We start from the raw sequence: 24,897 nt of genomic DNA, 5'->3' as shown, positions 1-24,897 counted from the left end.
CTTTGCACATGATTCAAGTATTGTAGGGTCTTGACATTCTTGAGGGTTCGTTGCAGAGAACCATCGCAAACAGCCAAATTCATATAACAAAAGTCCACCCCTATACCATTGCTTAATGTACTACAGTATATAGTACTGTATGTATGGCTAAAAGATATTGGTAACTCCCCCTTATAAGATAATTAAAAGTACTAATGCATTGGATTTAAGTTAATTTACACTAAATAACAGTGTACAACTAAAAGAAACAACAGCAATCATAAACTTATAATAATCAGTTAAAATAAACAATGAGACAAACAAACAACATTTTCTCTGCACTTTCTCTCTGTGTCTCCATAATTAGCACTCTCCACTGTAATGTAAAGAGCAATGAAACTGTCAGTGAGCCCGTAAAGTCATCTGCAGCCTGTCTTTCCCCATGCTGCTGAGTGTTTGTTACAATACAAAACAAGATCTAGCTGAGATGCTAATGCTGAGAAGTGGGTATTTGAGCAGAGAGTAAGGAAAGGCTCACTCACTAGCTAGATTTATCTCACGATCCTAATCTGTTGTGCTGCTAACATTAAAGTTGCGGTTAACAACCTTCAGCTCAGTTTCATCCCAATCTGCTCTTCTTTCATCGAAAACCCCATTTCCCAGACTGAATCATGAAAAAGTGAATTTGCATTTTGTTTTTAATTTGCAGATGTTAACACCCTACTGCATCACTAAATGATTTCAGAATAGAAATCTTCCAGAGTCTTACTTGGAATGGGGTTTGTGTGGATGCATTTTGAGATGACTAGCCAGATGAAATCATTCATCTGGTTGGAAGGTGGTACAGTAGGTGTCTGTTGTGGGGGCAAACCTCAGGAATTTTTTTCAGGAGCTATAAGAGGCCTCAGTCAAAGCTTGACTGTCAGATGGCCTCAAACTTTCTGACATACTGTACGCACGATGCATAATGTAAGTAGGGAATAGTGGAACTTTTCTCTGGTTGTTCTGATCAACGATAGTGAAAACTGACCTCACTGACCTCAAATCAGGAGATCATTGAAAAGGGGGAGAAGCATTTTGGGTAGCTCCTCAATCTGGTAATATCACTGCTACTGAGATTATTGTAGCAGTTAAATTACTTTCTATTAGATATTAGAGGTTTACCTTGAGAAGTCTAAAGGCCTGCACATGTTGGAGTGCCATTGAAGTCTAGTAAAACACTTTTACAGTACTAGACTAAGGATAATAGTTCTAATTCTTTAGAAAGGGAACCAAGGGGAGTGTTCCAGCTATAGAGCAAATGCACCCTCAGGCCTTTGCCTCTCAGCCAAAGTGCTGGAGAGGATATATTCTTTTTTTGGACCTAGAAGGAGCTATTCATCCTCTGCCCCATCCGTGCCCCATTCGTGTCCCATTCGTTTCCTATGCTCTTTTGCAGATATTTAAGGAGTTGTAAGACTTCACCAGTAAGACTTCACCTTTTCAGTTTGGAGACCTGGGAAGGCATACTGTATATCAGAGTGATCCTTGAGATGTCTGATGATAGTTGCTAATGGAGTATGAGGTGACAAAGTTGTTTCTGTGTGCTTCTTGGTCCCTTTAAGCTCAGAATGAGAGCTGGGCCTCTTTCCTTGGCATTAAGACATGTTGGTTAAAGATAACTGTATGACTTCTTCAAGGGTGGATCTTATCTCCTTCAAAATTGTTCAAAATTTTTCTGAACAGGATTTAAAGGTACAGTCTAGGTATGGAGCATATCTGGCTTTGGGGGAAAAGCTTTATTTAGTTTTGTTTGAATTCTGCACGGCAAAGTCCATTGGGAACCTCAACACAGTGGAATTGTTGGAATTGTAATCTGTTTTTCAATCAAGCCTTTTCATTTTATTTAGTGATTTTTTATTTTTTTATTTTATCCAGATCAATGCCATTCTTGCATTTTGACTTCTTGCTTTCCATTGGGTCAATGGATGTTTTTTTTTTTACACATCCACCATCATGTGTTCTCAAGGCCAAAAATGTACAATGCGTCAAAGATTGATTTACTGACCCTATCCCATTGTACAATTGTAAAAGAATTCCATTTTCTTTCAAGCAAGTTTCAGTTTATACAGTATGTACACTAACTTGCAAAGGGTACAATGTAAAAGAAGGAAAGAAAGATATAATCCATGGTGCCTGCACATTTGTATTGTCATTTACTTGCTCAAGGTAGTTCTGAAGGTACAGTAGATTCTGAAAATTTTCTGGAGGTCAAAGGGTACCTACTGTCGTGTTAACACAGATACAAGTGACGATTATTTCTAACCTTTTCATTTCATTTTTTTAAAAACAAAGTCACAAAAATTAGATTCACTTCTATGAATACATAGCTGATGTTATAGTGAAAGAAAAACACTGTATAATAAAGCACAGTAATGTGGATATTTGTATTACTCTTTAGCTTCAGCATTCATTAGTGTTTATTTTCTTCTTTCGCTTTATTTGCTGATACAACAATGAAGATGTTTTGATGTAAGAACATGCTTCTCCCATAAGTAGATTAAACCAAGTGGTAGAATATTTTATTAGCTATACAGTATGTCAATCATAGGCTATTGACTGGCATCCAATGTTTTTGAGGGACTGAATATAGTCCATTATCTATAGTTATGGTAATGTGGCTAGATTATTAAATTATTTTTAAGTTCTATTTATTACAAATTCTGGCCAGATGTCTGCTCTTACAATTATTGATTTAAAATGTTAATCATATTGTATAAATCAGTTTAATTAATGACCATCAATATTTAATACATTTTTTAAAAGGCTAATAATAAACTTTCTACACTTTTCTAATGAAGGTGTACTGTGAGGAATATTTAGAACTTATTCAAGTAATTTCTTTTTGAGGAGAAGCACTATGTAAAACTATTCCTGAAGATATGAAACTAGAGATCCAGACATTCAGAATTCACTCTGAATAATGCAGCATAATGCAGCATAATGCACCTAACATAATGCATTTCAGTACATCTTTTTAAATAATCAAATGCCAGACTGCACTACTTTCTAAATCCACCAGAAAGTGCAGTGAATGCTTATGTGGTGTGTGCAAGTATATGGGCTATCATGTGAAATGCCTAGGATCGAATTCTGTTTAATGCTCAGCCCCTTAGGGACAATCTTTTTCCAATTATAGAATTTAATTTATATACTGTTTTGACTTTTATTAATGTTATTCTGTATACTACAGTAAGTTAAATATTTAAATAATATTAAAAAGTAGGGCTGTTGCAAAATAATTCAATAATAATAAATTATTATTTTAGCTTGTTGTGATCATGATGTAGTTTTTTTTAGGTTTACATCAACATTAAAATAATCTATATTTGCTTTTATGTTAATTTCAGCAACAATTAATTAGGAAATATTTTTCCTTTAGATTTTGATTATAAAAATACAGTATATTTCACACATACTGTACTGCAGTGGCTTTAAAACCATATGGTATCACACTGCAGTTCATTGACGTGTACACTACTGTTTCGGCATATTTGTGGATGTGACTTAATGCGATTTGCATGTGTCATGTCGGGAATTCTTCTTGTATTCAATTCACCTGGCCGAAGTTTTAAAACCACATTACAAACTGTTACATCACATCCCCACTGATAATTGTGAATGCAAATATGGTGAACTCTGTGACACTACACCCTTTTGGCTGGATATAACAGTCTGTCCTCTGGATGGGGGTTAGGGCAGATGTTGTCTTCCTTCCTCAATTTAGACATCTGAAATGTCTCCAGTACTGCTATGGGCTAAAGAGATCATGAATGTAAAGTGAATATTTAACATACTGTTATATATAAAATTGATTTTATACATAAAAATGTTAATATAGTAAGTGTTAATTAGACATCGTCATTAGATAATTATTAAAACAAAACTTCTGAGCAGTCATTTGAATGAATTTGTCACGTATTTTAACTTGCTTTACAGTATGGTGCATTAGTAACCAGCAGATTAAGACACTGCCAGGAAGAAGTCATGTGAGGCATGAAACACTCCCTCCAGTGCTACATTCGAAAAGTTAAACTGAAATAGGTCCTAGTGCAATTCGGTTGTTCTTGCGTATTTCCATAAACTTTTTCTAACAACTCTGATGAAGCCAAATAATTTTAAAAAACTACTAATATAAAACAAATAGTAGGGCAGCAAAAATGTGTATAAAAACTAAAAGTTGGATTTTAAAATTAAAAATATACATAGTATCATTAAAATGTATGCTTAAAACTAAATGGTGTATACACTTAAAAAACTCAACTGTTTTCTGTTTAAGGACATCTCTAAATTCTTTTGCTCTTTCCAAGCATCCTGGAGTTTGCAGGTTTGGAGGTTCATTCATCTTAATACTTTATTATTAACCACATTTTAATATTTGACGTAATAGCTTTGGTTTCACCGGCAATCAAATCTTACACCTTCTGAATAACAAACAAGCATTTAACCACTGTACCAGCGCGTCACTTGAGTGGTGTGCTATACAATACAAACTATGAGAGTTCTATTGTTGCAACAGTAATGACAGCTAAACATTAGTTAGAATGAACATGTAAAAATGTTTCCAAAATTAATGATGTTCAGAAACTTTTTTTTTTATTTTCTGCTGCCCAAATCTCTTTAGTTACATGATTCCATATTAATATTCAGTATTAATTAGATTTTATAACAGCAAGTAATAAGAAAAGTTTAAAACATTATAGCTTTTTATAAAGAATAAAAACTTTATACAGTTAGAACAAGCTTGAACGTTTCCAAAATAACCAAAGTAAGTGACCAAGTTAAAGATTTGATGCAGAATTTTTTTTGAAGATAGTGGAAAATTTCCCTTTAGTTACAAAATTCCATATTAATATTCCATATTAAGTAGATTTAAGGATGATAAACTGTAAATAATTAGATTAAATAAAGCAATCATTTCATTAACATCTTATGCACCACAAGTGTCAAGTATCGATCAGCTTTGGTAAGTGAATAACACAACATACCACGTTGTGTTACAGGTACCCCATTACTAAGATTTGATGCATGATCTGAGTGGCTGTATCTGTATGGATTCTAACATTCATTTATCACTTTCACTGTCCACAGACAATGCTGTATACAGTAGTGCCTATATAGCAAGCAACTAGTATGTTGATTGGCAATCCTGAAAATAAAGTTTGACGTCTTTATTTAGAGGAAATTAGCAATTATTGCTGAATCGATTTATCATCACATTTTATACATATTTTTGTGTATTATTCACAATATCTTACCTAAATAAAGAGATACAGTAACAATGTTGTCAGCCACTGACAAATATTATCCTCTTGGTTATTTTGATTAAAATATAAATAGTTATAGAGTCATAGAGTTTCCCCTTTTTTCTCTTACAAATATTCTGTTTTATCTAGAGCAGAACATACCCTTAAGCCATTTTAATTAGGTTTAAAATTAGCCTACTTGCACATAGAGTAGTTACAGTAAATTTCTTCAAACTTTAGTGATTAGGCTAAATCACCTGACAAGTCTAGGTGTGGTCACACATGTCACACAATGTACAGTGTAAACAACATGAAAAATATTGCATAAGATGTCCATTTACCTGGTGTTCTTGTGCAATAAAAATATGTCTAAAACAAAGAGACAAAACATTCAACAACAAAAAATCCTACACTAAGTTTTAGAGCATCTGGTTTACACTTACCACAAAAACTTGGACTAGACTAATTGCCACACCATGAGTGCTTGATGGACAGGTATGCCTCCATTTATACCAGAGGTAAGTCACAAAATGGTGGAACAGACAAGACACAAGATAGAAAAGCTGGGAAAAGTTAGAAAACAAAAAAAGGAGACAAGGACAAGACTCACAATAATTAATTAACAATACCTATTTGTAAAACATAAGTATACATTATACAAACATAAGTATAAATAAAAAATACATTTTAGATATAAATACAAAGGTACAGTATACTGCCTTTTGTTTATATATTTCCTGAAATGAAAGGATGAATCAGATAGGTCAATAATGCATAACAAAGCTTGAGTATTCTCTTAATAAGTCACATGTTGAGGGCGTGCAGGCAGCACCTTGTCACAAGTGGTAATAAATTAACAGATAACTACAGTAAAAGCAAGATGAAAGTAATTACAGAATGCTTGACTAGAAGCTGGGCATCATGGTAGCACAGTGCTTAGGATGGCTGCCTTGCAGTGGTGGGGCCCTGGGTTCAGTTCCACTCCTACAGTATTAATATAGATATGGGGTGCTAAGTGCATGAAATTTTCCACCCATATTTGTGTGGGTTCCTCTGGCTGCTCTGGTTTCCTCCCACAGTCCAAAGACATACTGTACTTTGTCATTGCCATACCTGTTGGTCGATTGTTTTTTTGGGAAAACTGGCCCAGGTGTGAGTGCATGTGTGTCTGTGTCTTTGTGCCCTGTGATGGTCTGGCATCTCATCTAGGGTGTGTCCCAGCTTGCTCCCATCACTTGCAGAGAGGCTTTGGCTCCCCTGTGACTCTGAATTGGATGAAGTGCAAAAAAATGGATGGATGGATGCTTGGAATGTGATTCTAGGCATTAAGTACCTCACTTAAATGCATACTGAATACAGGAGTGTACTGTACATTACTTAGAATTTCAATAATTCAGCCTCAGAGAGCATATTTCGCATGGTAGAAACCATATGCTGAGCTTTGTCTGAAAAACCTGCATCAACAAAAATGTGGTCAGGATCTTCAGAAGAGCAGAACAAAATCACTTGTGTTGTAAGTTTGGTGCAAATTGCTTTTTCGTAGACACTGACTACAGTATAAGCCCAAACCAAATTTAAAAATACCAAAACATATGGAAGGCTACAGATATAGAAAGATGCTCAAGCATACACAGATTGTCTGTATTAAAACATGGTGGCTACATTCTTTGTAATGGAAATATTGGTCTTTATTGTGTAATGTTTAATGAGTAATGGTTTAATCAAATTTTGAAGCAGCATTTTTGCTGGCTTGTAGTTTCATATTAATGCATAACCTGTTTAATAAGAACCTGTTAAAAAAAAGGCTTTTTGTATTTTTTAAGTTTGCAAACCTGGCAAACCTTGTTCATGCATCATTTGTATTTAAATGATTTTAGCTAGGATAGAGAAAACATAGCTTTCATTGTTTGTTAAAGCACATTTACTCTTTTCTTCCTTTGTATCCATACTTATTTGAAAAAAGTTACATACTCTACCTGACTCACCTCTACAACCTCTGGCAGTCAGAGAGAGAGAGGTGAGTTATCCTTTAATGTGTTCTTAGAGCTCTCTTAATGTCTTAATGTGTTTCTGCTACATTTCAGTTTTTCAGCCTAGAAAGCCCATAACATACCTTTCATGTATCAGGAACTTCAGACAATTCCCACATTACTGAGTGTTTGAGTGGTTGAGCAACTTGAAATAATGAGTTGGCCATGACCCTGCTTGGCTCAGAGAATGACAGCCTGGCAGTGCTACAAGTGTGGTGACTATGCAGGAAAGAAAGATACAGGCATCTTGCTTTCCCCATCCATCTTCATTGGATGGTCTGGTAGTTGTGAATGCCAAATGATCAACCATGTTGATCAGTTCTGTCTATGAGTCATTCGCCTATCGGCCATCTAAACAGTAGCTAAGTGGAATGGATAAATCCCTTAAGCATGTGTAAATTTAGATAGATACCTGTAACAATGACCTCTCCCTTGGTGTCCTAGTTTAAAGTATTGACCATCCAACTTTAAAGTTAAGTTTTTTTTTGGCAGTTTTTATTCCTAATTTAAAAAAAAACTATAATGAATGTTTCGATTTTTTTCTTCAGAACACTCTTTAAACATGAATGATTAGTCCTACATTGCTACTCTATATAGGGGATGTGAACTGTTCACAAAATGTTTTGCCAAAGAGTGTAGAGTGTGACCTCATTACTTAACAAACCATGCAGATTACAATGAAGATCATGATAATATGTGTCAATGGCTCATTCTGAGTTCACAAATGGCCAGGTGTCAGTATCTGAATTAAGGAGTGGTATGAAAGTTCTGTAGTTGGGGTGTAACATCCTAAGAAAGGCATATTCAGTCTACAAAAGACCAGAGCCTATTGTGGTTAATGGGAACCTTAGAGGCCTGTACTACTTGGACAGTTTCCAGGTATGTATTTTAATTATAATGAACAGTGATACATGTTGAAATGAACTGTTATCGATTTTCATGGGAGTAATACCTCACAATTACATTGTGTATTTTTATGATTATGGGAGTATATATTTGCAGGTTCATTGAAAATAAAACTACAGTTGCTATTTCCTACGTTTTAAGAGAGTAAAAAAGCTTATATTTTAAAGTTGTGTAATTGACAATTATTACACATTTGATGGAAATATATCATAAAATGTTCTTAGCATTTTGTAGATAGTAAATATATGAAGCATATCCTCCATGTTCATCATTTAACTTAGGAGCTGAGTAAATGGCACTGTTAAAGCTAAACTGCTTGTTTTTTGTACAGTACTGTAAATAATCAAATGCACATTGTGTTTTTTCTTCTAAAGAAAAACATGGTCTTACTTAATTTTGTCATATCCTATACAAAGGATTGCTGTGCACATAAAAAATAATGTACTGAAACTAGCTACTGATACAGTCCTTTTTTGGATTTGCAGCAATCAGTTTGAAAATGTCGTGCATGTGAATATTGTTCAGTCACCGGACACAACGGAAAGTATATCTAACGAATTATGGGAAATGCACAAATTAAATTGCTATGACCACTTCACGACACTAGTAACAGAATCCCCAGAAAATACTTTTAATTCTGCACAGGAGCACTGATAAGGATGAAACAGCTGTCTTGATTGCTTGTCTTTGCTAAATAAATGTGAAGCTAATTTAAAAAGTCTTTTTCAAAAGTTATGTGATGGTTCTTGCAATTTAATTTGCATATTTCCCATCATTTAAAGCTCTTTCTTCTTACCTGGACACCTTTAATTCTGAATTCTAAGCATTCTGAGTCAGGGTGTTTCTAAGAACAAACTTAAGCTGCAGTAATCTGTGGGATAGACAAATGTTGTCCATGACATTTTCACTATGTTAGAAGGCACAACTATTTCAAAATATATTTTTACTTCTGCTTTGTCTTTATCAAGTCAGAGTAAGTAATCTGATTAGGGTTCATAGTGATCTATGTGGTATTTCTTTATTATAAATTATGGAGTTAAATTGAATTTATAATATGGAATTAACTTTTATAATATGACCTTTTATTTACCTTTGGGTCCAAATCCCAGAGACAATAAAAAAAAAATCTAGCCATACTCTAGTAAAATGTGGAAAAATGATACTGAGTAGAACTATTGCTTGACCTGCTAAGGAAAAAACTAATTTCTACAAAACACCTACCGGGGATGGTAATACTGTAGGAGGTTAATTGTTAATATGGTTAATATTGATTGTTACGGATAATACCCTGTGGTATCCATAACAATAATTTAGATTGTTTAAAATGATCATTAAAACCCAGACACAATTAAAACTGCAAAAAAAACCTAAACAAACAATAGCACTGATGGAAAATACTACAAGCCCATGGAAGGTTATTGTTGTAACTTAAGAACTAAATAGGAAACCACGTCAAAAAGTAGTAAATAGTTTAGCTATATAGTTTAATTCTAATTATATTAAATAAACCTTTTATGGGTGATGTGGAAGCACGGTGGCTCACAGCCCTTGGATCTCGAGTTTGATTATGAACTCAGGTGCCATCTGTGTGGAGTTTGCATGTTCCCCTGTGCTTCTTTGTATTTTCAAAGGGTGATCAAGTTTTTCTCAACCTCCTAAATACATGCTTGCTACATTAAGTGGTACCCCTGAATTATCTGTGTGTGAATGTGTGTCCTGTGGTGGACTAGAGTCCTGTAACACTGCAGCCCTTATCAGGCATAAGTGACTATCTGACATTGGCTGAATAGGTAATTATTTATCAGTAGAGCTGTTTCTATTATGAAGGGTTTGTGCATTTTGTTAGTTGTCTTTCATTCAAGCGTTCTCTTTTTTATTTAATATCACTCAACATGGTGACTTTACATAATACCAAGGCCTTTTGTTTAGAAAATTATGTATTTATAAACTGGTGTTACTAAAGTTCGATTTCTTTATATGCGGAGGTGATATACCTCTTTCTAAAACAGAATTTGTAAAAGGAATATTTAAAGGCAGGTAGAATTTCTGAAAATAGCTGCAATGAAAATAACCCAATTAGAAGAGTCCTAACCATATTTATGCCATATCTTGCCCAATAACTCCAAAAGAGCAACTAAGCTACCACCCCAAACCTCAGTTTAAATCTATGTACACATCTCTGAATTAATGTACTTATTGCATAATGCACATTACATATACTGAAGTTAGTAAGCGTACTGTGTACAGTACAGAACAGCTGCATAAAGTACATATTGACTCCAGACAATGCAACACTATGCTGTAAAATACAGTATTTGAAAGATTTTACTCAAAACAGAAAATGTATTATTCTTTATGAATTCAGTTGATGTCTGGGTAATTTGCATGTTGCAGTGAACACAATCTATAAATCTAAAAAAGTTAGGTAGTTGGATTTTGGTGTGTGTTGTGAAACGATAAAGAGGCTTTAAAATTGTTTACATCTGAAATTTTACACATCTGACATTCTTAAACCTTCAAAGAAGCAGTTGACAGAGGGAACTACTGAAAATACCATGTTATGCTGTAAACATATTAATGAAGGTTACTCTTCTACACATTTTAGACCCTGGAGACTGAAATCTGCTTCTATAGTAAATCTTCTTGCAAATCAAAGCATACCTTTTGGCTTTTTTTCAAATATATATTTTGTTTTCAGTATAAAACTAAACATTACATAGTACTTTGCACTTTGTAGTCCCTTTGTAGTCCTCCTTAAGGGCGCTCCGGCCCTTAAGGAGGAGGATTAAATTGGATTAAATTCTGTGCACCTGATCTCTGTTCCCAGTCCACCTTAAAAGCCAGGCGCTGACGTTCATCCGGTCTCTGCATCTGATTTCCATATCGTATGAGTATGGGACCTGGAAGAGCCTGGTCCCGTTAAGGTTTTAATCTCTGTTCCCGTTCCCTGTCCGCCGGTTATGACCCGGTTCATGTTTTTAATTCCTTGTTGGATGGATCACCTGGCTATGGACTTATTCTTGTGTTTTTGGATTCCCTCTCTGTATTACTGTTGGATTGTTTGCTTCGGCCACACCTCCCCCGTGCACCAGCGCACTTTGGACATGCCTCCCTGTTTTCATCCCCGTATTCCTGCATGGCTTTTTCCTAGTGTTTCCTCACGATTTTGGATTGTGTCGTTCGCATAGGGTCTGGAAAGAACTGTTCGTTACAGAATTATATTTGATGTAGAAACCTTTGGGCATGGCAGAGTGGTTAGCTTTGCTGCCTTGTAATGTACTAGATATCTACAGCTGGACTTCAAAGTGCACAAATGCAAGCGAACACAAGAGTACAGGTAGAAAGTGTTTCTCTGGAATTTTTTGGAACAGTTTTTATGACTTCTCAAATAAGCACTTTCTCAACCAATTTCCACATTTTTGTTGTGTAAGTGATGCCCTTAAAATTAAGATTAATTAGATCTCAGTTCCCAAAGCAGCTTGTATTGCTGGATAATAATCATCCACTGTGATGTACATATCCAGAGTCCCTACAGATATTTATGCTTATTACATGGGGAAAAAATAATATTCTTTATATTCATTTAATGGGAAAAGATCTGTTTACACTTTTTTTCATTTTGTAACACAAGAAACTGGAAAGGTTGGCATGTCTGTCTGTGTGGAGTTTGTATGTTCTCCCTGCATTCACATGGGTTTTCTCCAGGTGCTCTGGTTTCCTCCCAGCATCCAAAAACATACTGTAGGCTAATTGGCTTCTGGGAAAACTGGTCTTAGTGTGAGTGTGCGTGTCTGCGCCTATGTCTGTGTGTTCACTGAGATGCACCTGCTTCCCTTCCAGGGTGTATCCCACCTTGTATCCATTGCTTGCCAGGGTTCTGGCTTCTCCACAACCTTGAATTGAATGAAGAGGTTAGTAAACGGATGGGTGGGTAGGATATGATGTTAGTAAAGATATATTGGGGGAAACAAATAACACGAGTAGAAAAGATGTAGTCATGATAAAGAATCGGGATCTTTATTTTCAATATGAGACTTAACACAACTTCAGTGTGCTCCAAATCTGTGTAATCATACCTGGAAACAATACACTTCTAATTAAAGTAGGATTTTTGTTGTGTGACAGCATAGTTTAAAACCACCTAAGGAATGACTGAAGACAACTGTCCACAGTACCTATATTTCAGCCTGCTGCAATTTCTGTCACGATTTCTTTTTATCCCATATTACTGTACCTGGCAGCTATCAGCAATAAATACATGTGTAGGGACATATTTAAAAAGCCAGTGTTTAAAACAGATACAATATATTGATATACATACAGTATGCAGAGACTGAAATGTTAGTTACAAGAAACTCAGGCTCTACATGGCCCTTAGCTGTAAATGATTTTATTAAGTGGTGTCTCCCAGATCTGAAATATGCTCAATACTGTTCTCCTTGATATCCTGTACAGCTCATCCTTTCTCCTCTCTACCTCTGTAGCAGAAACCCCCCTCATTTCGCACAGACAGCAGCATACAAACACTTTGCAGCCCCCTTGCCTGCTCTTAAAGATTATTCTTTAATTTTAACACATGCTAAGGCACACAGTAAATTACCCATTGCTGGTAGATATTATTTCAACATTAAACAGGTCATAGCGGTTATTGGTAAATTTACTTTATACTGTACATATGCAAATATTTTTTATATGCTACTGTATGTACCATGTGTCTCTGAATATCATACGTGACCTCTAATGCTAATGCATACGTTGATAATATAATTGTGATATGGTTCTTTTTACCACAAGATGTTTATTGAATGGTGCCCTTAAAATTGCAGTTACATCACCAGCAACGGGAGTCAACATTATGTAGTGTTTTAGGGTTGATACTGTATCTGTCTCCCAAGTTCCAAGCACCCAAGTCCTCTAATGACTGGCCAGGTGTACAGTATACTACACCCAAGAACATCCTGGCCACATCTGGATAGAGGAAAGGCCTGGAATGAAAATACCAACCCCTGGTCTTAGGTCTTAACTGGTGCAGCCCGGCTATTTACTTACTGTAGCTATATGTAAAACAAAACAGTTGAACAATTGAAATGGAAAAGCAAAAATTTGCTCTGGGTTTATCCCTTTACTGACATAGTGATCCAAGTAATTCCTTAAATGATTTCTTAAACCATCATAAAGATTTGTCAATTTCAGGACTGTTGACTGACCTGTTTTGTTCGTCATTATTGATCATTTCTTCCCACTTGTGGTCCATGCCATACTGAATATAGGTTCCTCCAATTTCTAGACGTGTTTGATGCTCTTTCTCTCTCTACTAGTTTAAAGAAGTGCACCCCTTAGACCTTAGACCCCTTTAGACTATAATAACATAATTAAAAATATCTGAGACTTTCTTAGCTAATGAGTGAAAAATCTACAGATTGAAATCTATCTCTCTGAATTTGGGAGGATTTGATTAAAGTAGAAAACATTGGAATCTCCATGTGGTTCTAGTTAATCATTTTTTTTGCAGAATTTTGTCCATTTAATTTCAAATATTTGTTCTTTGTGATCTTAATTGATGGGGTTGCAGAACTGCTTTGGTATTTTTTCTATGCTTATTTTTTATGTTTTTGATTTTTTGGTATAACATATCCCTTAGTACTATTATATTACTATTATATTATTAGTAGTAGTACTATTCAATGTTATCTAACATTATGAATGTTACTTTTATTTTAATGTACTGTACGTGTATCTATCAAAATAGTGACCAAGCAGATTTGTAGAGAACGCATAGTTCTGTGACATGGGGCATTGGCCTGCTTTGAGAGAGTCATCACATGATATGACAGACGAGCAACCGACCTCTATAAAAAAATCAATGTTACGTTGCCCTGGGCTCTGATTAAATGGGAATGGATGTAAACACTCACTCTGTTTAACTCATTGCATTCTACTACTATTGCTTTTCAGTTTTTAAAACCAAGGCATATTGTGATACTTCTATTATAACATTTTTAGCTTTATCTAGACCAAAAACATAGTATTAAGCTCTAAAAATGTGTATTTCAGTATGCAGAACAAACATTACATTTTATTCTTGGTTGCATTATTAACAAGAACTCACCAGCTTATTTGTCTTCCATCCCTCCTGTGTAAAGACAGAATGATTAATTTCCTGGGTGAGCCACAAATACTTAAGAAAGTGTTCTCCATAGATCTCACATTTTATTTCTAAATACAAATGCTTCAAGATACAAACTATTTTGAGAGCATACATATTTTAAAAGCCTATATTTCTTTCCTGTAAAATGCAAATGACAAGCACAGAATTACTAATGTTAGATGTTATGAATTAAACTCAAGATTTTAATTTTACATTTAATATCTAAATACATTTCTGAGAGATCTGACCCTGACTGCCTTCTTGTGGTGTTTATCTGTAATTCTTTTAACCACATTTTGTAAAATCTTTTACTTAAGACAGTTACTGTAGGCATTTGTTATTTAGCAGTATTTAACAGTAACTATTACTTTTTTATTATCAGATACTATTATATTCCCAAAACACTTGTGTTAAATGAAAATTAGAATTTTGGAAATGTTTTTAGTAAATAACCAGAAATATGTATGAATACATGTTTTTTTAACTTATTTATATTATTTTTGAACAGATAGACTGCTCTTTTGAGAATATTACTGTTCATTTAGTGTACAATAAAATGACAGGATTTTCTATAAATGCATCATTTCGACTGCACAAATGTCAGTTTATCAATCAATCTATTCTTGATAAAATGAGCTTTGTATATTAAACTACATGTATAGATTAATTTCTGTATCTCTTATTTTGGTCTGAATTTTCTGGAAATTCTGCTCTAAATTTTATTGAACCACTGGAACATGGAAAGCACTTTCATATTTCTAAAGCTGCAAATTTTTAGTATTAAAATGAATGACAGCCAATCTCTGTTAGTTATTACTAGGTGTATGACTCTTTTACTTTGTTTCAATTGCAAAATAATCATTGTAAATGTGCTTGCTGCAGAGGAGCACTTATATTTTTAAATACATGTTAACATGTCTCAACCTTGGTTAGCAACAAAATAGCATGTGATACACAATATTCTTGTATTCAGCCAAGCTTCTCCAGAGCCACCTTCATTAAGCCAATGGAAACTATTATGCTTAGTACGTTTTAAATTAATGCCCTTATTGTTTTGCTTAAATGGTTAATTCTTTGCTTTCTGTGTTTATGGTGTTTTCTTTTTTTGTTAACACTGAATTAATAGACAGTTTGAGTGCAGTGGATGGTCAGTTTGTGAAACTTTGGAGTCAGATTTCCACAGAAAATTTTTTTCACCTTGACAAAAGGTACGAGTGGAACCATAGTGTAGGTCAGATACTCTCATCAATGTCAGCTGTACAGTAATGATTCAGAAATGCTGGTGTTGTGCGGTATTACTATTTAGCCTAGGGGCTGTAGATTAGTTTTAAAAGGTTCCAGAGGACTGGGCAGTGAGTCTTAATCTCATTTTTTTTTATCTCTAGGCCTGCTCCAAGCCTCACACTCACAGAAGTCAATTGATTTGTTCATCTAAAGTTTCTTGAAATTTTTTTCTTTAAAAAATAGGTGAAAAGAGTAGTAACATCTTCTACTTTTGTCTCTTTACTAGATGATGTAACATGAAATGCTAAGTAAGCTGTAAATGTTAACATGTTAATAATAATTTGTTTGGCCTTCTTTCCTTCCACAGTTCCGTTACAAGAGAAGAGTTTATACTCAGAGCCACCTGGATGACAAGCAGCTGGCCAAGCTTCATACAAAGGTAGGAAATGGGGTTTTCAGAATTTTTTTTCTTTGGTGTAGATATATATATATATTTATAACTTTCAAATTAAATTTCAATTGGTTTACTTTATTCCCACCTCTTCCTCTATCTCATTCTATAATGTTATAGCATAATACTGTAGATAGAAGTTGATATAATTTTCACATAATGCCTCTTAAGTATTATATACTGTACCAGGTTCAAAATATTTTTGACAGGTGCTTTTAACCAGTTCTTAAGATGGTGAAGGAAGAGTTTATTTAAAGACCCAAACATAACTGTGTGCAGACCACAGACCTTTAATGCTCTTAACCCTTTACAGGGAGGACCCATACAAACTCTCCTCTGCTTGTTACTTAGAGTTTCCCTGGCATTCTCAGAGAAACATCCAGTTCTGCTACTAATCTCCCTCCTGAACAGATAGCAACTTCCAGCTCTGTGGTCAGTTGTTCCAGCCCCAAGGTGTCAACCTGCCAAATATCTACTGTAGTATTCCTCACCTATTGTAATTTAACACCTACAGTACATTAAGTTAGAGGTACCATAGAGTAGTACTACATACTGTATGTTCTTTATACTACTCACAATTGAAGGATATTGAACAGTTTCACAAAGTGTTTTCACAAATGTGTAATTATTGTCATTTCTTTTTTAAATGTGATTATGTAGCTTTTTCTTCCACTGACCCATGAGAGACAGCAATTGTTGCTTTCTCAATTGTCATTCAACCACTAAGGAAACACGCAAACCCATAATTGTAAATGTCCGGAATGTCAGTAAATTTTCAGGAGTCAGGAAAGATGGGGAAGGTATTTTTTTTTTTTACTTCTTGTTGATGATCTGTAAACATTCATGGATGGTAGAGAGGTGAATTGTAATCCATGAACAGGAAATGCAATACTGTACATGGTGTGGATTAGCTGCACAATCATTGGGTTTATGATTATGCAGCCAGTGCTGGTCTATAACATTGCCTTTGACCACAACAAGTTCTGTTCTTTGCTCACTGGATATGCCTGCTCAGAACATCACACACCCCAAATGGTTGCCCAACAAGCACTGTCATCAGCAAAATGTTCACCCCAGCATCTCCAAATGCATTGTTACCCATTTTTTTTGGTGCAAGCTAAATTGACTTTCAATAATTAAAAGAAGTGATAAGCACACTGATTTCCTATCCACATCTCATGAGCATGTACCCAATGCAAGTTGTCTTGCTGCGATGGGCAGTACTGTACAGTATGTCTGTCTGGACACAGATGCCCCTCATTTCCCTTGAACATAATAGGAGTTGTGTTGCATGCCTGTATGACCTAATATCGGGGGCATACTGTGTCAAGCACTGGTGATTTGTGCACTTTGAACAGTCATTCCTGGACACTTCCAGTATATTGAGTCTTTTGCAGTGTCCATCGATATAACTGAAATACAAAATGCACTAGCCATTTCAGTTTGCCAATTTCCTGGCTCTGGTTGGGCAACAGCCAGATAATGCTCTTGATGTGTAAGCTGTCATTATGGAGTCAAGTCTGGCACATGACGTAGTGAATGCCCCAGTCTCTCCACACAGCCATTTCTAGACCTTTGCCAGATGGGAGTGTACAAATTAAGGCATGTGACACCAGTCCTTAATTTCAGGTGCTGACATCTACAGTAAGTCAGTAATATTGACTCATTATAAGCACAGAATGAGCTATTGATTCAACAAACCATGCCTTGAGCTGTCAGCTGTTAGGTATTAAGGCTGTTTGAGCATATGATGCACCCTTTTGCAAATGTTTCCTAACCTAAATATTTCAGACTTTTTATGAATTGTGCATATATTCAGGCATAAAATGTTTATGTGCTTGATATTCACAAAAGCTGTCAAATGTATATATTTTTTAGATCATATGGTGGTAATTTACTGGATAATCAGCTACATGTGATAAGTCAGTTATCTGTTTCTGTTGGGTTTTTTTTTTTAAGATTGAATCCAGATTTCTTTAACTTTCTTGTTGGACTGAGTTGCTTTTAGGTGTTGAATATAAAAAGTTTGCTTTAATTATATGTTCATGTATATGCAATGAGAGAAAGAACAATCAAATTGGATTAATTAAAACCGCTCTGTTAAGTTCTGATCATTTTATCTTAGTTGAAATTCTAATCTAGAATGCACCAAATGCACCAAATTCAAATGAAGGAATGCAGTTATGTTTCAAGCAGAAAAAAAAACAACTTTTATATCTATTAGAAAAACATGAGAAGACTTTGAACTACTCTTTACACACTCATCTTTCCCAGACTTTATTGTAACTTGCTTTAGATTGTCTCATGCCAAAATAAATATCAGTAATACTTGGGGTTGAAAATGTCCTAATTACACACTGTTAACAGATTATGCATTAATAAGATGTGTGCAAATGAGAGCAAGATGACATGTTAGAAACAGATAATTTGTCATGAGAGGTCAGTTAGCACAAGGGTATGGACTTTCTATGTTTCATTAATGCTTTTGAGATTACAAAATATAAATTGAATTAGACCTTAATCGAAACTGTTATCAAAAATGTATTGTAATATATCTATAAACGTAATATACTGTATACAGTGCTTGCAGAAGCATTCAGATCCATGCTTAAAGTGACATATTTCATTAAATTAAAGCAAAAAATGAATTTTATAAGCTTAAAAACTTGAAAGCTTAAACTGATTTTTAACATAAATCTAAGTTACAAAAAATATCGTCAAAATCTAAGCATCAAAAAGCCAATACGTCGAAACACACCAATTCAGTATTTGGTGGAAGCACCTTTGGAAGCAATTAACTTCCTGGTGTGTGACTTGCTCAAACTCTCAAGTCTCTTGGCACTAACTTACCAGACAGCAGTTTTCAAGTCGTTTCATATATTTGTCATAGGATTCAAGTGTGGACTTGACTGGGCCACTCAATTATATTAACCTACTTGTTTTTAAGCCACTCTATTCTACTTTAATCTACTAAACCACTTGACCTGTACTTTAGATCATTGTCTTGCTGAAAGGTTTATCTATGCTTCAGTTTTGACCTTTTCCGTCCCTGTTGATGAGAAGCACCACCATTCTTGACAGTAGAGGTGGTGTTGACTGAGTGATGAACTATGTTAGGTTTGCACTAGATTGAGCACTTTGTAATGGAACAAAAAAAATAATAATAATTTGGTTTTTGCTCACCACAAACCCTTTCATCACATTAGCAGTAAGGTGCTTTGGTGCAAACTGTGTATAGCATTTTAGGTGTGTTATTCCATTTCTGCTGATCTCTATAATTCTTTCAAAGTCCCCCTTGGACTCACAGTGGCATCCTTAACCAGTTTTCCCCTTGCCTGCATGCTCAGATTGAAGGGACCATCTGATTAAGCAATATCTTTTCATTGTCTTAATGATCACCTTCACGAAGCTCAGAGATATTAAGAGCCTTTAAAATATGTTATACCCTTCTCTTTATCTGTGCCTTTATACACCTTTATCTCTGAGTTGTTTTGAAAGCTCCTTGGTATTCATGGTTGATTCTTGACTAAGGGAATTTACAAAGATACTGCAGGATAACATGAGGATCTCTAGCACACAAAGATAGGCCACATGGCTTTTTCATTATCTATTTACTTTACTTTCATTATGTATTTACTTCTTTTTGTTTTGTCTTTAAAAATCTGTGGAGTAGGATGGATACATACTGTAATGAATATTAGTTGCTTCTTCAAAGTGTCATGGCTACAAGTTTTAAAACACCTAAATACTTTTGCAAGGCATTGAAAATCTAATTCCTAGATCTTCAAAGTCTTCATATAAATATGTGAAGGCAACTACTGTACTAGCAGCCATATCACCCTGCAACTCACAACTGGCAACCCACTGAAGCTAAGCAGGTGTGAGCCTGGTCAGTACCTGGATGGGAGACCTCCTGGGAAAGACTAAGGTTGCTGCTGGAAGAGGTGTTAGTGGGGCCAGCAGGGGGCGCTCACCCTGTGGTCCATGTGGGTCCTAATGCCCCAGTATAGTGATGGGGACACTATACTGTAAACAGGCGCCGTCCTTCGGATGAGACGTAAAACCGAGGTCCTGACTCTCTGTGGTCATTAAAAATCCCAGGGCGCTTCTCGAAAAGAGTAGGGGTGTACCCCGGTGTCCTGGCCAAATTTCCAATTGGCCCTTACTAATCATGGCCTCCTAATAATCCCCCTCTATGAATTGGCTACATTACTCTGCTCTCCTCCCCACTGATAGCTGATGTGTGGTGAGCGTTCTGGCGCACTATGGCTGCCGTCGCATCATCCAGGTGGATGCTGCACATTGGTGGTGGTGGAGGGGAGTCCCCATTACCTGTAAAGCGCTTTGAGTGGAGTGTCCAGAAAAGCGCTATATAAGTGTAAGCAATTATTATTATTATTATTATGCTGCATTAGACATTTCTCAGATAATTACTGTTTTTAATCTTTAGTTTTAAGAAAGTAATGTAAACTTCATCCTTTTGAGCCACTTGGAATTTTCTTGTTTGAAATACATCCACAAGATTCTGCAGTGCAGCAAATAAGAGCTAGTTGGTTTCAGTTTTGTATTTGATCTTTATAGGGTTAAAGTGAAATAAATAATTCTAAGTACTGTAGGTAAATATTAAATGGTTCATCCAATATAAAACATTCTCCAGAGTAAAGAGTAAGGTAAATAGCCAAGTTATTGTACCTTTTAAATCCAACTGCACTGGGAATATTCATTTGATTGTACAAAATTTGTAAAACCCCAGATGGTATGATTTGGATAGTGTGGGGTTGGCTGTGTGATTCCTGACAACTGTAAATTGAGGCTGAAATCTGTCACTGTCATTGCTGTATCTATCCTGCAATAATTTCCTAGTGCTCAGTTGTTTCACTTACTGACTCTTCATATGAAATGCAATATCCACTGCACAGCAGATACATCAGAGAATTTTATATGCATATCTTCAAACTATAAAGACATTGGTTCATGGCGGGGTGGAATGTATTGTAGGGTTAGTAGTATTAGTGAAGTCTGAAATGGCTTTATTTACTGGTGATTGTTTTTATTAAACTATATAATAAGAGATATTTCTAAAATATTGTGTATCACATATAACATCAACATCTTACTTGTAATCTATATATTGAATGGAATAAGATACTAAAAATCTGTACAAGAAAAACACATTGTACCAATTAACATTTGAACTGCTTTATTGATATGCAACTGCAGTAAAAGTGCTTTAAAAAGCAGTCTGCAGCATGAGGCTTTTTTGTATGTGCTTGGTTTCACTACTTAATCAATAGTAATACCAAATCCAATTTATTTCTAATTTTAAGTAATCTACACTAAATAATGAGAACTAAAGTATGGGCTTCTGAGGAATTATTTAGTGTCACTGCAATAGAGCATGGAATAAGAAGTTATAAAAGGCAATGATACACAGAGACAAGGTGAATTTGAGTCTCACACTGGGGAAAACTGTAGTGCCTAATAAGTGAATTGTGAATTGGGACACATGCTGTTGTACAATAGCTGAACGTGATACCTGTTCTATAGAAAATGTTAGTTGTTTTGCAGGTCTGATATTGGTTCTGCTTAAGTTCTTGCAGGACATACTGTGGTAAAGTAATGCTACTTCAAGGAAGTACAATTTTAACAGCTAACATTCTATATAACAGTATGTTAATTAAGAATAAGCTTTTTTCTTCTATTGCATTCTTGTAACTTTAAGTTATGGTACTGTATGTGGCACGAAAAGTCTGCAGTTATCAAAATGTACCACTGAGCCACTTTGTAATCTGAGTTTTATCTTTTAAATCCAAAATGTGTAACAGGCATGTAGGGTAAATTTTATACCCAGCTTCAGTATTCCACACAGGGAATGTTAAAATCAAACCAAAAAACATGTTTTCACCAAATTTACCTACTTATGCTGCAATTTCCTGACAGGAAAATCAAATCAGCTGCCACTTAAGCAGCACAGTTTAGAAATATAACATTACATGATTTCATCAAAGTCCTGAAAGGTGGAAAAAGTAAAAAACAGATTTTCTAAATCAAAAGGATTTTCAAAAGGTTTTCAAAATTTATGAAAAAGGTTTCTTATTTTCATTTGGAATGATTGGAATTGGAATAATCAATTCATTTGGAATTGATTATTTTCATTTTGCAATGATTATGTAGGTATGTATGCACAATTTTTAAGTTGTTATAAACACTGCACTAATCTAATAATCTGTGAATTACTGTACCTCTCTTCTTACAGAGTAGTTTTTCAAAGCTTTGTGTGATAAAATAGGGAAAACTGAGAAGGATGAGTTGGAATGTAAACTATCATTTACCTAAATGAATAATAAGTATTTTATAGATATGGAAATGACATTTCTACTATACTCTAGATTTAGCCTAGAAAATTGCGTCTAGAATTAAATGTATACTAAATCTCTCTGCACATGCCAATGCATCAGGATAGTGACAAATTAATTCTACTTAATACAAGTCAATGCCATTTTGCTGAGCTAGAGTTGGGCTGAAGCTTCTTTCTGGTGTATTGCTTTCTGACGCACTTCTGTTGTGTGACAAAGCTAGATAAACTGTAGAATGAAAACAACTGACAAAATGCAAATGGTGATATGTGTTGTATTATCAAGAATGGTACAGTAAGTAAACATTTCTGTAAGGTTTAACTCCAGACAATGCTAAATGAATGGCAGTTCCTTTTTAATTCCTTTTTAATTTTAAAGGAACATCACATTGTACAGTACTTGTATTTTTAGTTTTAGCAAACATTTACAACTTACAGGAAATTTAGCAAAAGATGAGATTCTAATTTCCTACTGGGGTGGTGCTTTCTTATTCTCAGTTATTCTCTACCACTGTCTCTCATTGTTCCCATTTTTAAATTTAAAGCAAACGTAGAATAAATTATTTGTTATTTATATTTTTATGGTGCTATTTTTTATGAATACTCCTGGACGTTCAGTAAAGCATCCAGGTGTACTCTGGTATATTGCCAGTATTGGTAATTTAACTTGTTTTTCCTGACAAGGAGGCATTCTTTCTTGATTATGCTTAGACGTGTGTCTTACAGCTAGCAGACATGATATTTGATTTGGTCTGGAAAATACTTTTTCTTTGAATTCCTTCAGTGAATACCTGCTAAGGTTGATGTGTTGCAGTTGACTGACTTCTGACATATTTTCTGGAAAATACTTTTTCTTAGAATTCCTTTAGTGAGCACTTGCTAAGTTTGGTGTGTTGCAGTTGACAGATTTCTGCTGCATTTCCTGTACTTGCAAATGGGCAAAATATTAAATATTCTCTGTATCATTTAAATAATCTGTATCATGTTTGTTTTATTTTTCTGATTGTTAGAATTCTGCATCCTCATAGTATCCAACTATGGATAGTCAGGTTTTGTAATGGAGAAATATAATTATTTTACTGGGCCTGATAAATTATATTATTCATGGCTTCTTTTTAACAGAAAATGGGATTTCATGTATGTGGCGTTAATTTAGTATACAGTAATTTTGGCGACTGGAAAAAGTATTTTAGTTGTTGCAGTAAGGACTAATCACACTTTTATAGCATATAATATGTTGTGTGTGTGGGGGAGGGGGTAAAGTTGAATTTGTAAAAAGGCAGTAATGTTCACTTTGTTTTAATCTGCACAGACTGAGTTTGGACTATAAGAAGCTATTAAAAACCACATATATTTAAATAAATTAGTAATTTCTGAACTGTTTCTCTTTGCATATCAGGTCTAGCCTTTGTAAATGGCTGGCCTATTTCTAAAATTGAAGTCTTAGATGTGGTTTTAATCCAAAGTATTTTAAACTGATCATATATCCTTATTAAAGGCTCTTCTGCTGTAAGTCCTTAGTAATATCAAATATAGTTTTTTCACATGCTGAAAACTAATAGCAAATGGTTAAGTCTTTTTCATTATGTCTAATATTCAGAGCATCTAATTGTTAGATATAATGCATTGTTACTAATGTAGATCAGCATTACACAACCAAAACGTTGTGTAAAGCCATAATAATTTTGGAATAAAAATGAGAAGATTTATAAGAAAAATCACATCAAACATATAAGCTTCCCTGGCCAGACTGATCATACAACTGCCTGAGTTGGTTTAAATCCTCCACCCCCCCCACAAAAAAAGTGTGATTTTAATTGCCAGTTGTTAATTATCACAATTTGGTACCCCAAGTTTCGGTCAGTACTTAATCAGGTGGGACTCCTCTTGGAAAGAAGGTGCCTCTGAGGTTGAGCCATTTGCCATTAGATTTTGGAAAGTGATGTCTGTTAATGATATCACCGCATGCTCACAGAAACCTCATGAATTCCAGCAATACTCACCAAAATACCCACCAGAATCCAACAACACCAGGACAGGTGTGAACTGCCACTTCCTTGTCTTTAGATGGTTATCGGCACACAGGTCAGGACTTGTGCATCTTGTGCTGTACCCTCAGGAGCACTTTATGATAGTTTCTATACCTTGAAAGTGTTGAAGAGAAAAGACAGTGATCTGTTATCTACTGTTTAGGACATCGGTCTGCAACCCTAGTCCTAGGAGGTCCCAGAATCTTTCAATTAAATGATATATTTGCTTGCATCATCATTGTCTTAATTTAACTAAACAAATATTTTCATTACTGTTTAAATACAGTGCAAAAACCACAAGTTTGTGGCAATCAAAGGCAATGGTGTGCTACAGTTCCAGTAGTCCCACTAAGTGTTCATTAATATGATTTTGCTCTGAGAACTGTTGGTAAAATGATTAAATGAAAATAACTCTTTCCTGTGGAACAGCCACAAACAAACAGAAAAAATAACTTTCTTTAGCATCTTTGTGTCAAAGTTCATTTGTCT

At 34.9% G+C, this 24,897-nt stretch overlaps 1 protein-coding gene across 3 annotated transcripts in view; it reads left to right on the top strand.

Annotated features, from left to right (window-relative positions):
• Window positions 1-24,897, top strand: part of shank3a (SH3 and multiple ankyrin repeat domains 3a) — a 666,415-nt gene that overhangs the window by 233,490 nt on the left and 408,028 nt on the right. For all 3 annotated transcript variants that reach the window (XM_088647094.1, XM_088647093.1, XM_088647091.1), the window contains exon 7: window positions 15,940-16,011. In XM_088647094.1, coding sequence (XP_088503220.1) covers window positions 15,940-16,011 — 72 coding nt within the window. The remainder of the gene's footprint in view (window positions 1-15,939; window positions 16,012-24,897) is intronic.

This window comes from Lepisosteus platostomus, chromosome 9, assembly GCF_059453375.1.
Source record: "Lepisosteus platostomus isolate fLepPlt1 chromosome 9, fLepPlt1.hap1, whole genome shotgun sequence".
Lineage (NCBI taxonomy): Eukaryota > Metazoa > Chordata > Actinopteri > Semionotiformes > Lepisosteidae > Lepisosteus > Lepisosteus platostomus.
The sequence above is the reverse complement of the archived record's forward strand: the minus strand, read 5'-3'. Positions and strand labels throughout refer to the sequence as shown.